General features: G+C 37.1%; 1 protein-coding gene across 5 annotated transcripts in view; it reads right to left on the bottom strand.

The window, feature by feature from the left end:
- The window catches only part of LOC109860232 (large neutral amino acids transporter small subunit 1), a 21,286-nt gene extending 7,210 nt beyond the window's left edge, over window positions 1–14,076 (bottom strand). Inside the window, exons 1-3 of one of the 5 annotated variants that reach the window (XM_020439175.1) lie at window positions 14,055–14,076; window positions 4,375–4,628; window positions 3,868–4,114 (exon numbers count right to left, since the gene is read on the bottom strand). In XM_020439175.1, coding sequence (XP_020294764.1) covers window positions 3,868–4,114; window positions 4,375–4,623 — 496 coding nt within the window. In that variant the 5' untranslated portion in view covers window positions 4,624–4,628; window positions 14,055–14,076. Of the gene's footprint in view, window positions 1–3,867; window positions 4,115–4,374; window positions 4,629–7,696; window positions 8,099–13,594; window positions 14,031–14,054 lie in introns of those variants that run through there. The other 4 variants (XM_020439173.1, XM_020439176.1, XM_020439177.1 and 1 more) reach the window with 4 other exon arrangements.
- Between the last annotated feature and the right edge of the window lie 1,096 nt (window positions 14,077–15,172).

Raw genomic sequence — 15,172 nt, 5'->3', positions numbered from 1 at the left:
TAGTTAGATATATATGTTTTTCTATAGAGACTTTTTATATTCTAATCAGTATATATTCTTATCAATATTACTATTTAGAGGATTTTCCTCCTAAAATAAGAAACTCTTCTTGGCGCCTATTTTAGTATAAAATATACTTAAAGTAAGTGGGATATCTCCAAACAAGAATACAATTTTTTCGGTGTATGTAATAGAAAATTTTACAGTTACAGCAGAGCAAATTCATTTCAGCAAACCGTAATTAGCTGTGGTTAGAAACTATTTTTTTTTTTTTTTCCGTGTTAAGTCATTTCGATTATTCGTCAAAAATTGCGCACAGAAAATTCCAACTCGACTCCGATCCTCGATGTGAATCCGCGTGCGGAAGAAAAAGGAAGAAGAAACGTGTGTGTGTGTCTCGGGAGTTGAATGATGCAACATCTAGCAGAAATATCGCGAGACACTGCCGCCGCGTTCATCTCTTTCCTCGCCTTCGTTCTCGCTTGCCTTTCCTCCAAGAGAGCTTCTTCCTCTCTACTTCCACCCTTCGTTCGCCCGCCACATTCTTCATTTTCTCTCATTCCTTGTCGCGCCGTCGTATATATATATTCCCCCCTACCGGCGAATTATGCTGTTGTGGTTAGTTGTCACTTTATTAAATTACATTTGTTCACAATGAGGCGTGATTGCCGTCAGGCTTTTGACTCACGCGGGACTCCGCGAACATTCGCGGAGTCAAAGCGTGGCAAGTAACATAACTGTATATATATATATATGCGGCGAGCATAGGGTATAAGGTGCTTATTTATACGATATATTTTTTGTTATCGCATTCGCCGCGAGCGGAAAAACCATGCGGTTTCGTCAATGGAGAAAAGAACGATCGAAAATATGGTTCACGTGGTGTAAAACGATCTTCTCGCCTCTGTAACGCAAAAGCGATATCGAAACAAGAAGAAACGCAAGGCCGCGAGAAACGCGACACTTCCGCTCGCGGTTACACGCGTGTACACGCGTGTTTAAAAAAATAAAAAAAGTCGATGTTTATAGTTACATCCGCACACGTGTGGACAAGCTTGACATATTTCCGCTCCGCGAGAGCTGATTATCCCCTTCGTCGCATTTCGCATACCTACCTACGATCGGTTTTCCAAATTGTTACATCGCGTGCGTCCTCGAATCTTCTCGCGGGAATACGCCCCATCCCGTGACGCGAGCCATTAGTTTATTTATATTTCTGTTTCCACGACCGTGAGCGAAACTTTTTGTTGTTAAATTGTTATTCAATCGCGCGCGCGCGTTGTTGCGGCTCGGCTTCGCCGCCGAGGTGATTTTTGCCTTTCGAAACCCGAGCTGTTGCGTGAATGCGCGTTCGAATGAAAAAAAAAAAAAAAAAAAACAACCGGGTTTTTTAATTCACCATCGGCAATTTTATCATCGATCTTCTGATATGATAAAAAGTTCGCGCTCGTTTAAAAGACGTCGTTTCTTTATCTCAAAATACGATCGTAACTTCCCTTATGTCTCGGCGCGCTTTTAATAACACATTGTTGCGCGCAGCCGCGTCGTGTAATTTGCATTTCTTGTTACACTTGTGTCTCATATCTCTGTGTTTCACGTCGGGATTGGAAAGGGAAAACGCGCGAGAATCGCGATACGCGCATAATTACTCGCAATTTTCCAGACGCTCGAAGAAGCAGAAAAAAAAAAAGAAGGGAAAAACGAAACGACGTGGGCGTTATTTATATCGTACGTTGTACATACAACAAAAAGTGTCGGTGAATTTCACAGAAGGAATTACGTTGAGCGCGCGTGTTGCAGTTTCCACTTTAACGCAGCAATACCACTTAAAGAAACGCGGAGAGAGAGAGAGAGAGAGAGAGAGAGAGAGAAAGAAAATATATTGACTCGAAGGTCTCGGTTTTCATTTTGTTTCTCAGAGATTGCAATCTTGACGCGCATGAAGCTTCCGTTCGTTCGATTTTTTCCTTATCGCTGTTTATTACGTTAAAACCAAATAATATACTCGAAAAGGTCGTGAACAACGATCATTTAGATTGATTATTCTTCGAGTCTTCTCATTAATAACTTGTCTCATTAGTAACTTGCTGTTTGTAACGTGCTGATTGAAGCGTATTGTTATTCCACACGTTGGTTTTTTGCCACGAAAAAAAGAAAATATAGTCCAAGTCTCTCTAGAAAATAAATAGAGCCAACAAAAAACGCTCCAACGACGGAATACAGGCGCAAAAGAAGCTTATGGTTGTTAGAACAGAGTTTTTTGTTTTAATCCCGATCTTATTCTCCGCGGGAAATTCTGTTGAAAACCGAGCGAAAAACCGAGAGAGAGAGAGACTGAAATTTTTTTTACACGGAGATCCGAGCGAAAAGCGATTTGCTGAAGACGCAATCTTCGATTACATTTTGCAATCAGTTCGAGTTCAAAGAAGAAAGAAAAGATAGACTGTGGATATCGGAGAAAAAGATCTGATAAGATTGCAAGACGGAAAAACCAAGTTTGTTAATTAAATATAAAAAAAAAAGTAAGAAAAAAAATAAACAAATTTCATTGACTGCTAGTTTGCGATTTGTGTCGCAACTGGTCGATCTTGCGATAACTAGATCTAGGGATGAGCATATGATATCGATATATCGACAATATGGATATAATTCTTTTGATATTTGATATTTTAGTATCGATATTCTGTTATTGATAATATCAAAAAGATATCGATAATTTTATTTGATATTAAATATCGCATTGTTTGATCGGAATTATTGAATATATATAATATATATATTCAAATGAATATATATAATATATATATCGTCACTCCCTACGTATAATCCCGTAACTCCAAAACGCAAATTTTAGAGGAGAGCAGTTTAAAAGTTTAAAGCTTCATATAGTTTCCCTAGTTAAGGGATCTTTCGGTTTTAAATTTTTACCATACTTATGAATATTTTTTTTTTAATACTTGGTGACCACAAAGAACATGACTTTCTGAGTGTCACTATGCAATAAACTGAAAATCCCATATGTGACACTTATGTAATTATACGTAGGGAGTGACGATATAATATATATATATATAATATATATATTCAATAATTATTAATATTGACAATATCAAATAAAATTATCGATATCTTTTTGATATTATCAATAACAGAATATCGATACTAAAATATCAAATATCAAAAGAATTATATCCATATTGTCGATATATCGATATCATATGCTCATCCCTAACTAGATCTTAACTAGTCGTCCTTAATATAAGACGAGAGTTGTTCGGTGAACAAAAACCGAGCAACAAAAATTGATCTAGATGAGAAGGGAGGGGAGGGGAGAGAGATCAAAGATGGAGGAACCAAAGTGGAGAGATGACATTCTGCGTGCAGTCAAGGGCGCGGCTACTGTGGGAAAGACGAATTTTCTATGTAAGCTTATATTAGTCGGCTCGTTTGAAACGGTTAGTGCATATGAAACGTGCGGACCAATAAGGTTCAGCGGGTATTGTGTCGCGATTAGTCATCACACAGAGGATCGGCATTGCCCCCATTGCTTTGATTGCAATTACGTACAATAAGCATCTCGAATAAACTTTAATTGCTTTTACACTGCGTTTCTTTACTCGCGGATCTCGAAACGTGCGTCTTCGATGTGGAGCATTACGTTGAAAAAAATCAATTACTGCGACGACGAAGTCGTCGCGAACGATCTTACTTGATCGAAAAACCTTTCTCTTGAGGAAGTTTGTTTTTTTTTTTGTTTTTTTTTTTTTTTTAACAAAGTTTGACATCAGTAAAAGTCGTCGGAATTTCTGCAAAATTTATTATCTATCGTTTCGAAATGCCGACGTTTATTTTTCGTCAACTACTTACATATGCAACAGGCGGCGAGCAGTTTTACGGAGTCGTCAGGCGGTGTGCAGTCCGGGAAGAGCGGTTTGAGGACGTAAACGCTGAAAGTCAAGGCTACGATCGCCTGACTGCACGGTCGCACTATCATACACTCAACCCACAGTCTGATGAACGCCAAGAAGGGTCCAAAAGTTTCCATTATATACGCGTAATCCGCACCCGACTTCCTGATCATGCACCCGAGCTCGGCGTAGCAATAAGCTCCGATCTGCGTTAAAAAAAAAAAAGACGGGGGAAGAATTAAACACAATTGTTGATCAAATAACGATGAAAAGGTTTCGAAACTACTAGGATTCTTCATCAAACCAAATAGTAGAAACAATCAGTAAGTTCAATTCGAAATTTAAAAAGCAAATACGTCCGTAAAAATAAATATGTAAAAATACATTTATTAACAAATTAATTTTGATTTAAGGACGAATAGAGTATTTTGAGGAAACAAGGAAAAAGCTATAAACACACACACACCATGGAATAAATTCCGGACGCTGTCCATACGAGAAGACTCGCGTTCACGCTTCCGGTATACTTAAGAACACCGGTCGGGCTAACAAAAATTCCAGAACCGATGATGGAACCGACGATGACGGTGATGCCGTTGACAAGCGACATTTTCGCCTCAAGTTTGATCTCGTCGTTGCCGCCATCTTTTTCGGCGGTCGGAACCGGATCGTACGGTCCCTTCTCGCCATCTTTGATGCTTCCTGACTTTGACATTCTTTCTGAAATGAACAATGAACGTTAGTTAACAAGTGTAATAAATGTGCTTAACTCTTCGAGCGAGATAAGCGGAACCTCGCGCTTCCAATTGGTAATTACCGATAAATCGCAAAGCGATAGTTTTTTTAACAATACCGTTTCAATCGACATTTTACAAATTCCGGTCTATTTTTACACTCTCTTTTTTAAACAATCGCTAAACCAGTTGCAAATGAGGAAGTGCTCATTGTTACGAGAACTTTTTGTTTAACGTTCGGATAAGACGGAAAATTATACGCCAATAACAAGAAATATATAAGGCCTTACGAGCCATTCCCAAGATGTTGAGAGGAAACTGTACGTGTATATATATATATATATATATACACATGTAACGAATTCAACTTGTAAATTTTTACAAGTGAGTGTTTTTTGAATTGAAAACTCAATTCTTAAATTCATACACCGAAAAAATGGTATTCTTGTTTTGAGGATATCCCACTTACTTTAAGTACATTTTATACTAAAATAGGCGCCAAGAAGAATTTCTTATTTTAAGAGGAAAATCCTCTAAATAGTAATATTGATAAGAATATATACTGATTAGAATATAAAAAGCCTCTATAGAAAAACATATATATCTCACTATCCAAAAAGGACTATATTCTTAAATAAAGAATATATTCTTAAATTTTATTTAATTTTAATCTACTTAAAGATTTTAGATGATATTCTTCTGAAATTAAGAATATCATTTTTATATTCTAATCAGTATATATTCTTATCAATATTACTATTTAGAGGATTTTCCTCTTAAAATAAGAAATTCTAAGAATAATAATTTAAGAATATAATTTAAAAATTTAAGACTATATTCTTAAATTTAATTTAAGAATATAGTCTTAAATAAAGAATATATTCTTAATTTCAGAAGAATATCATCTAAAATCTTTAAGTAGATTTTTTAAGTATAAAATCTTCTACTTACGAGAATATAATTTTTTCGGTGTACGGGATGCTGGATTTTTGCATCTCACATATGAGAGACCTCCTGATATTTCTTGTTATTAATTTCAACGAGCCTTAAGTCATAATTGTTTAATTATACGCCAACTTTGTAGATTAGAATCTTTGCAAAGTGAGTTTCTATGTTTGTTTGAAGATCACTCGAGGAAAAATCATTCCGCGCGGAAACACCTGCGTTGTATGACTGTTTTTTTTTTTTTTTTTTTTTATTCGCCTAATGTATTCTCTCGAAGCCGTCACACATCTTACTATAATTTACATAAATGTTAACATGTACGTATATTTCGATCGACATAATGAGCTTGCGGTGTTAAACCTGTTGTGCGCACGCGCTTTCGATAAAAATTTAAGTATACACTTGGATTTATTACAGTTACTCGACGGGGATCCGCGCGTGATATTTTACGAGCTGATCCGCATTCAATAGATATGCCTCGAGCGAGTCGCAAGAGAACGAGCACACGCGTGTGTACAGGTGCGCTCAAGTTTATTTAGATATTACAATCTCGCGTGGTATATAAAACATCTTGCGTAACAAGTTGTCAACCCCTCTCTACACATTTAATTATATCCGCGCTACCAGAACCAGCAAATCGATGATCTTCACATTACAACACATGTGTTGCCATTCATGTAATATAAATCACATAAATCTCCGTGCGAAATTGTTTTTCTTTTTTTTTTTTTTCTTTTTTTTTGCATGCGCGCGTTTTTTACGATTCACGTTCGTTGAAAACTCGTAGCTAATCTGTTGTTGTTTTCGCGCGCAAATGCGTCAGGTACACTTAAATGGTTTATCGTAAGGAAATATAATTGTGAGAAATAATGCGTAAAAAAAAAACAAATACTTTGCGCGCTTGCAATTTTTCGCGTAAGAGAGAAAACTCTCGATTTACACAACAATGGCGCGACGACTTATCTGCGATAAGTCTGTATTGTAAGATACCGTTGTAAGAAATCGAGAATTTATTTCCGCGCGATTGTCTTTTCTCATCAGTTTTAAGAAAAGACAGATTCTCTATCCCCCGGAGAATTTTCCATCCACACCGTCCGCTGAATAATGCATCAGTTGCATAAAAGCTAAACGAGCGAAACAGAGAAAAAACTTAAACTAAACAACAGCGACGATATATATCTCGGAGAAATGAGGATAAGAGAATACGTGTGCGAGCAAGTGAGAATCCTTCCGAATGGAATGGAAGTTTATTCCGATCAGTTTATTTCTCTCGTGAGCGCGTAGCAGATTCCATTTTGTCGGCGCAACAGGTTTGTCAATAAAAAAAAAAAATTCTATCGACCTTTTCATCGATTCAGTTATGTGAAAAATCAGTTGGAGTATAATACAATTAAATGCCTTGATTGTAAATGAAAATTTTTTTATATTTGGAAAAATATTAAGAGCAAGTGCGCGTTTTTGAAAACACCCACACACACACACAGAAAAAATGCATACTATATCAAGTATATAATATAAACTTATAAGATATTATAAGTTTATTATATATAACTTATAAGATTTTCGTAAGTATTTAATTTACTCAAAATACACTCTAAATCTTAGTAAATTTGTATATTTTGAGTAAATTAAATACTTACGAAAATCTTATAAGTTTATTACATACTTGATACAGTATGCATTTTTCTGTGTGCAGGCAAAAAGTTCTATAGAAAATTTTGATAAAAAAAACTGTGGATGTTATTAAAATTTTTTTTGTATATAAGAAACAATTCACACGCGTGTTACAAATGTTAACACATTGTTGACCGGTCACGAGTTAACTCGTGTTTTTATGGCCGAACGTTGCTGACCGGTCACGAGTTAACTCGTGATGCGTTAAAAACAAAAAAAAAAAAATTAAATTAAATAAAATTTATTAGTTTATTTTTATTGTTTTACTTCCACTTCCAATTACGAAATAATAGCCGGTGACATGAGATAAATTTTCAGTAAAATTGCTGGTCAACAATGTGTTAATATTAAATTCTGACAACGTGCAATTGATGATTTATTTTGCGTTTGTTACGTTCTAATGTTGTTATTGGCAACGTGTGTTCGTTTACTTACAAATTGTTCACAACCGTGTATTTCACTAACAGAAGAAAATTTATATAATCGTTAAAGCGTCATCGTTATCGTTATCGCACTTTTTTTTTTTTTAGGAAAAACAAACCGAATAAAGACTGAATCATTTGCGCGCTTCATGCCACTTCGTCTTATCTGTCAAAGTGCAAGCGCTACGTCGCAAGCAAAGCTGGCCTGAGAAAAGGCCGAGTTTGCGCCTTGCGAGTGACTTAATTTGAATTTTGCGTCACACCGGTCTGTCCGCGTATCGTAATCCCGAGCGATCGGTAGATGCGATCACCACTGTTAGCCTAAACAACTAGCAATTATCGATACGCCTTGTTATTATCCGACATCTAGCTTCAAAACAGAAGACAAACCTGTTTCTCGATACGGTACATCTGTTTCGCGCGCGCGCAATCCGATTTAAATTATTAAAATATACATACATAGTGTATTTTAATGCTGTTTTTCTGTATCTCCCTTCTCTTTCACGATCGTTCGATTTGCTAATCGATAGTCGAGCCCGCGTTACGTCACTCGCTGCCGCAGATATTTTAATATTAAAGAGGAGAAGATGATTTACTCCTCATTTTTTTCTACACGTCGTTGCACGATACAACTTTTCTCAATATTCAAACATTTTAAAAATAAAAATTAAATGTTTTAACTTTCTTTTAATTAAGTTTTAACCTTCTTCAGTGAATCTTTGTCGAACGATCCCTCTTAATTTTTCGAATGACGAAACGTTTTTTTATAAAAAAGTTTCAAGTTAAAAAGTTGCATGTGTCAATTATAAAATTTATGTTAGTCTGTTTACTGTGTGTGTGTGTTGAAAGTTTCTTCATTACAGTAATGACAGTATTGACGAAAACAGTAATGACATTACAGTAATGACGAAACTTTCAACACACACACACACAGTAAACAGACTAACATAAATTTTATAATTGACACGTACAACTTTTTAACTTTTTTATAAAAAAACGTTTCGTTTTTTATTAAAATTAAGAGGGATCGTTTCACAAAGATTCACTGAAGAAGGTTAAAAATATAACCGAAACGTTTGAAAAGCAAAACACTACAGATTCATTTATTCGCATAACACACCCTGCAAAAGGGGTTCACACTTGCCTAACTGTAACCGGAAAATTTGAAATACCGTTAAGAACCCATTTAAACCAACAACAACAGTGTTCTAATTCAGAAAAAGGGCAAATAGTTCCAAAAATATGTAAATTTCGAAACGTGACAGGCAGTTGGAACTAAAAACACGGGTGTTGTTGTGCGACATGTGATGGAAATATTATTTATTCATGTATATAAATGAAACATAATAACGTTTCGACCTTCAAGTTTAGGTCTTTATCAAATTAATTATGTGCTGTTTAACAAACTTCGTACAATACAATGGTGATAAGTAAGATGTCACGTACGACTCTCTCTTGTTTGCGATACGACTTATTGTAACATCTTACTTATCACCATTGTATTGTACGAAGTTTGTTAAACAGCACATAATTAATTTGATAAAGACCTAAACTGAAGGTCGAAACGTTATTATGTTTCATTTATATACATGAATAAATAATATTTCCATCACATATCGCACAACAACACCCGTGTTTTAAGTTCCAACTGCCTGTCACGTTTTGAAACAACAGTATTGTAAAAATTAAACGGTCACATTTTTCACAGCGATGTTTAACAGATTCTCAAAGTTTTAACTTAATCCACTGTTGTGTCTTGTTTTTTTCCAACAAGTTTGAAGAAACATTTCACGCAGCGAGAGAAATGTTTTATTACCGATAAGCGGTAAAATGATAAAAAAAATGATTTGTGTTTTTCTGAAGTCAATGAATCTTACTGTAATGTCAAAATCATTTGTGTGTCAAATTGTCGAAAACGATTTGTTTCCGTCTGTGTGAGTTCATTCAGCGTGTGGCCGGGTCTTTAATCACACATTACACGACGACGTTTCGTCTCGCGATACGATGTGTTTAGTGTCGGATGTCGTGTGACATTCTCGCGTTACAATCCCAACAAACCTCCGTGCATACCGTACGATTTCTTGTTTTTTTAGTACGTATTTCAAGAATTTCTTTCAAGAATCAAACAAAAAAGATTTTTCAGTTCAGAAGTTAGAAGACGAATTTTCGTTAAAGAAAATTATTTTTTTTTTTTCTATTTCCAGAGTCTTTCCAAGTTGATTTATTTAAGTAAAATACAAGCGTTTTGATCTTCTGTTTTAAGTAAAAACACTTTCGAATTGAATAATCAAATTGTCAACAATTGGGATATTCGCGTTGTAGTTTTTAGATTTACGCGATTTTGCTTAGGATATTTTTCGCGATACGCAAACGCATTGCAGAACCCCCTTGATTCAAAGTCTTAATGCATCAGTCTCGCACTCCTACTGCTTCAGCTGTTGCACACACACACACACACACACTTAGAAGAAAACGCGTACGTATGGCGTCCATGGCGGATTCTCTTCGATTCTCTTTTGTACACACGGATGTTCGTGAACAAACGTGTGTTTGAAAACGAAAGAGGTTTGTGTCCAAGCCTTACAGGAGCATTATCTATACAGCTTTATCCTTTCTATACAATACCGGTCTCTAATTCCCCCTCCCGAGACGTTGTGCCAGACGTTCTGTGTTCCAGACGTTCCGCGAAACCTAACTTTATATTTTCATCAGTTCAACGGACGTCCTGTTACTTTCTGAAGTATTATTTCTTCAATTAGTTTAGAGAAAAAAAAACAGAATTGAACTTATTTCATTAAATGCAAGTTTTACTATGCTTGAACAGAACTCTACCGTTTACTTGTTATAGAATTTGTTTCATCCTAACACATTATATTTCTTGTTTTACAATTTGATAAATTTATGATATAATTTTTATTAATAAAGAGTCTTAGGCTCTGAACTTTCAAACGCGAAATATATAAATAATATAATAAGAGCCCTACGCTGGATGTTTGTTGTGCAAAAATATATATATATATATATATATGTAATCTAAATAAATATATATAAAATTAAATAACTAAAATTAAATAACTAATATATAACGTGTGTGTGTGTGTGTGTGTGTTATATACACATTAGTTTTTTCTCAAATAAAGTTACACATTACATACACATCATCAGCAGTGTTTTGCTTCAAACAGCCATTGTCAATGTCTTAACGTTATTTAATTTAAAAAAAAAAATTTGAAGCTGACTACATCTATCATTATTTATTTATTTAAATATATTTATATATATGTAATCTATTACATTCACATAAATCTTACATTCGTGTAAATCTTACACATGAGTTTTCGAATTAAAATTTCAATTCGTAAATTCATTTACGATGCTATATTTGAATCACGTATATGAGAGAACCCCGTATACCTGCCTACCTAATTTTAAAATAATGCGGAGAAAAACACTTCGGCCAGAAGTCGAATCTGGAATCTCCGGGAATTTTCCAATTCAAAACGCACGTGTAATATATATATCTATATATCCGTGAGTTTTGAATTCCGTATATATATGTATACATATATACATATATTACATGTATAAGTATATATATACGTACTCACGTATAATATATATATATATATATATTACACGTGAGTTTTGAATTGGAAAATTCCCGGAGATTCCAGGTAATATATATATATATATTTCCGCAACAAACATCCAGCGTAGGGATAGCTCTTATTACGTTTATATATTTCGCGTTAGAAAATAATTTTTATTTCCCACGGAGTATAAAATGATAAATAACATTAACAAGTTTTTTGTGTTTTAAATTTTAAATCCGTGCAGAATGGAATGTATGATGGAACGAGATTAAATCGCTCGTTAATTTCAGCGCGTGCTGACTAAGTCCGCGACACAAGCCCATGGGTGCCCGTGAAAGTCTGGCCGAATGTTGCATCATTACTTTTTATTGATCCCAAACTGACCTCCGGCGCGTGTTGGCGCGCTGGCTTGAAGCGAACTGTGGTTAAAGACACCTGTGGCGAGAGCAAAGACACCGGTATCATCGATTACCATTCGCGAAGAACGATGGCTCCGTATCATTTTACGAAAATGACAAATCGGCTGATTCGCTCTTGACGTTTCGGACTTTGCGCGTAAAAACAAAGTCCGAAAATGATTCCGCGCGCATTATCGCAATTTTATTCGAACAACAATCAGTTCGTCGTTAAATTAAGTGGCGTGTTTTTCTTTAATATTAATTTTGTTTGAAGTTCTGGCGATTAACGTGTCGCGAAAATTACGCTTTTGATTCTCGTGCGTATCGGTTAGAGTCTTTCTCGAGTGCACTCGAGAGTCTCGCGTTATTCACACGTGCGACATTTAACCGCTAACGAAAGGGCCAGTTTCCAGCAGCGATAAGCAGAGAGCGAACGAGCGGCTGACGAGAAAATCAATAGGCCAACGTAGGTCGCCGACCGGGTTTCCCGAACCCAGTTTTCGCCATCCGATATCAATGCCGCAAGATAATGACGCGCGCGGCGACCGATGTGCCAAATCGGGGCTCGGCCACCAGGAGAATCCGCCCGTTATCCGCGTTCTTTCCCAAATGCGTAATGTCGATAAGAAAACGCCACACGCGGATATTGCGAAGATACGAACACTTATGAAACGGAAACGATAAGACGATTACATTCAGAAATAAATTTCTTAGGAAAAAGGAAGTTCGAGAAGGTCTAATTCGCGGTCTTTTAACGTCGAAGATAATTCTCTTTTATCGCATTTTTTTCTTTCGATAAATAAAATGTTTCCGAAGTGACATTAAAAAACGACGAAGAACACGAAAAAGTTATTTAGTGTCGTTATCGCAAACAGTTTTGCGATTGTTTCCTCTCGATCGTAACAAACGTTTGATAAACTTCCGTTCTCTGTGCGAATTAACTCTAGCTATTTATAAAAGAATCGATATTAAATTGTGCGTCGCGCACTTAATATTAGACACGTGTCTCATCGAGACGCACACGCCGGAATCAACTTGGAAACGAGGGAAAAAAAAAATCTTTTCGCAATATTGCGAAATACGAAGCACGTCGAAATAAAAAAAAAAAAAAAAGAAAAAAATTCTTTTTACGAGAAAAATCACTGAAATGTCAAATGTGAATTCTACTTGGGGAATTTGTTTGAACTAACGGTATAAATTTCTTCTTCGCGTGAGACTCTTCCTCGCGTTCGCATCTATACGACAAAGCGTAGCGATGTGACATTTGCAAAAGCGGTTGCGCGGCGACAGCGCGTGTTTTTCTAATTTCCTGCACGTCGCGAGGATACTACACGCCGACAAGCGCAATTGTTGTTATAAAACAAATTTTAATACGCAAGAGTCGCAGAATGCACAACATCAATGCAAAATTGATTTGCAATCTCTCGTCTCTTTTGCTCGACCGAATTTTGCCTCGCGCGAAAAATAGCAAAAAAGCTTCTCGCAAATCCCCGAGATTCGCGCGAGAGAGAACAGTCCTTCAACCTTCTTTATATCCTCCCCAAAAAAAACACTCCCTTGGAAACAACCCCCGGCCGATCGGATGCGAGGCAATCCGAAAAGCCGCCATGCTGCGCGAGAGACGCGCAACGGTCAGCCGCGCTTGAATCACGTCGCATTTTCTCGAACACACCGGAAGTAAAGCGTTTTATCGGTGTTCGCAATCAATAATCCAACTTTTGATCCGTTACTTTCGAACGACGACAAAAAATTTCGCCGAATTTTTCATTCAACATCGCGAAGAGATTTCCGGAGCCGTGCGCGTCACTCCGGACACTTTTTTTTTTTTTTTGGAGATTGTCGCGCGTCGACGTTTTCCGACGCGTTTTACGTTTGCGCCGTCGGATGATGATCACGACGACGATACACGTTGTTTCTCACCTGTTTCGCGAACGTGTCGCGATTTAATTAGTCAATTCAGGAAATTGCGAGGAATTGCGACGAGAAATTTGGCGCGCACGTCACTGCACACTGTGGAGGATCGATCTCAGACGCCGGCCATGGTGCGATCTCGTTTTTTTTTTTTTTTTCGAATCTCGCGTTTGCGGCCAGCTTTTCTCTGATCGCTGTTCAAAAAAAAAAAAAAAAATCAAACTCTCGAGCACTGTTGGGGGACGGGGTTGGGAATGGAACGTCGTCACGTCGTCGTCGATGATATCGCGCACTACTCTAAATTTACGATCTTTTTTTTTATCGACGATCTCGCGAACGATGCGATTTGTGGGAGCCACGAGGACGAAGGTTGGGACGAAAGCGCGAAGTGTGCTCGGCACGCTGGTCGGGCTTTGAATGACCGCCGCTCTTGTCTGCTCCGATCTGTTCGGGCTCCACTCATACACACCACGAGTGTTGGTTGGTGTTGGGTGTGTGTTGCGTACGTGAGCGAAGGGAAAACGCGCCACCGCGAGTCATCGTGCCACCCTCGGATGGAGCGTATTGAGCGATCGGTCGCCTCACAAGCACGCCACCCTCGAGAGATTTTAGGAACAAGAAAAATAAAATCGCACGAAAGAACTAGAAGAAGAAGAGGGAGCGGATGCGGAGGGGGCGAAAGGGTGATTTAAATACACACGCAGGCAATACATGAAAAAGGACATTAATGGGATATCAAACACAGTTAGAAAGCAAAGAGTTGAGAAACGAGATAAAATTCTTTTTCTCTTGCGCGGATGCGCATGTGCTGCGCGCGGCGATTTTTTTTGTTTCGCGCTTACTCGCGTAGTTTAAATAGGCAAAGAAACCCGACTAGATGACGCGCGATGAATTATATTAATCTAATTTGAGACACGGAGATCAGAAGAGACGAGAAAAAATATACGGATACGCGCGCGCGGCGAAGAAAAGTCAACGTCCTAATGCGATTAAGTAGTTTAACCTTTTCGCTCCGGGGATTTTTCCTTTAAAATTGACCTCGCATTTTAGCTGAAAAAGTTAATAATAACCTGCTACCCCCCCCCCCTCTTCAAAGTTAATTTTGAAGGTCAAAGAAGTAACCAGGATTTTTTTTCAATTGTTTTCCTAAATTTAGTGCATTAAATTGACCTTATAAACATCTATTACGTTCGCTTTTCTTGCTGATCCATATATGGACCAGTCCCGGAGCGAAAAGGTTAATATTGTTGTACACAACACGTGTTGGTTTCGTTTCTCAGTGGGAAAAAGGTGATTTTTTTTTTCACAGATTTTGTTGAGAAATCAAATCTCCAGAATGTTATTCCGGAAATGTGATATGCAATAAGTTCAGTTTGTTACACGTAGTCTGTTCGGATCGACATTAAAAATTGGCCGAGCGAGAAATCCTGCGCATTCGAAACCGGTGAAAGAATTTTCAGGAGTTAGATAAAAGAGAGGGGAATAGAATGAAAGATCTGGACAAAAGAAAAAGAAGATAGAAAAAGACCGCGCGCGCGATTTTTGTCCCTCTTCCGACACCCCTTTTCAACCACCGGCCAGATGGCC

Source organism: Pseudomyrmex gracilis, unplaced genomic scaffold (assembly GCF_002006095.1).
Source record: "Pseudomyrmex gracilis isolate BER0280 unplaced genomic scaffold, ASM200609v1 scaffold_352, whole genome shotgun sequence".
Lineage (NCBI taxonomy): Eukaryota > Metazoa > Arthropoda > Insecta > Hymenoptera > Formicidae > Pseudomyrmex > Pseudomyrmex gracilis.
The sequence above is the reverse complement of the archived record's forward strand: the minus strand, read 5'-3'. Positions and strand labels throughout refer to the sequence as shown.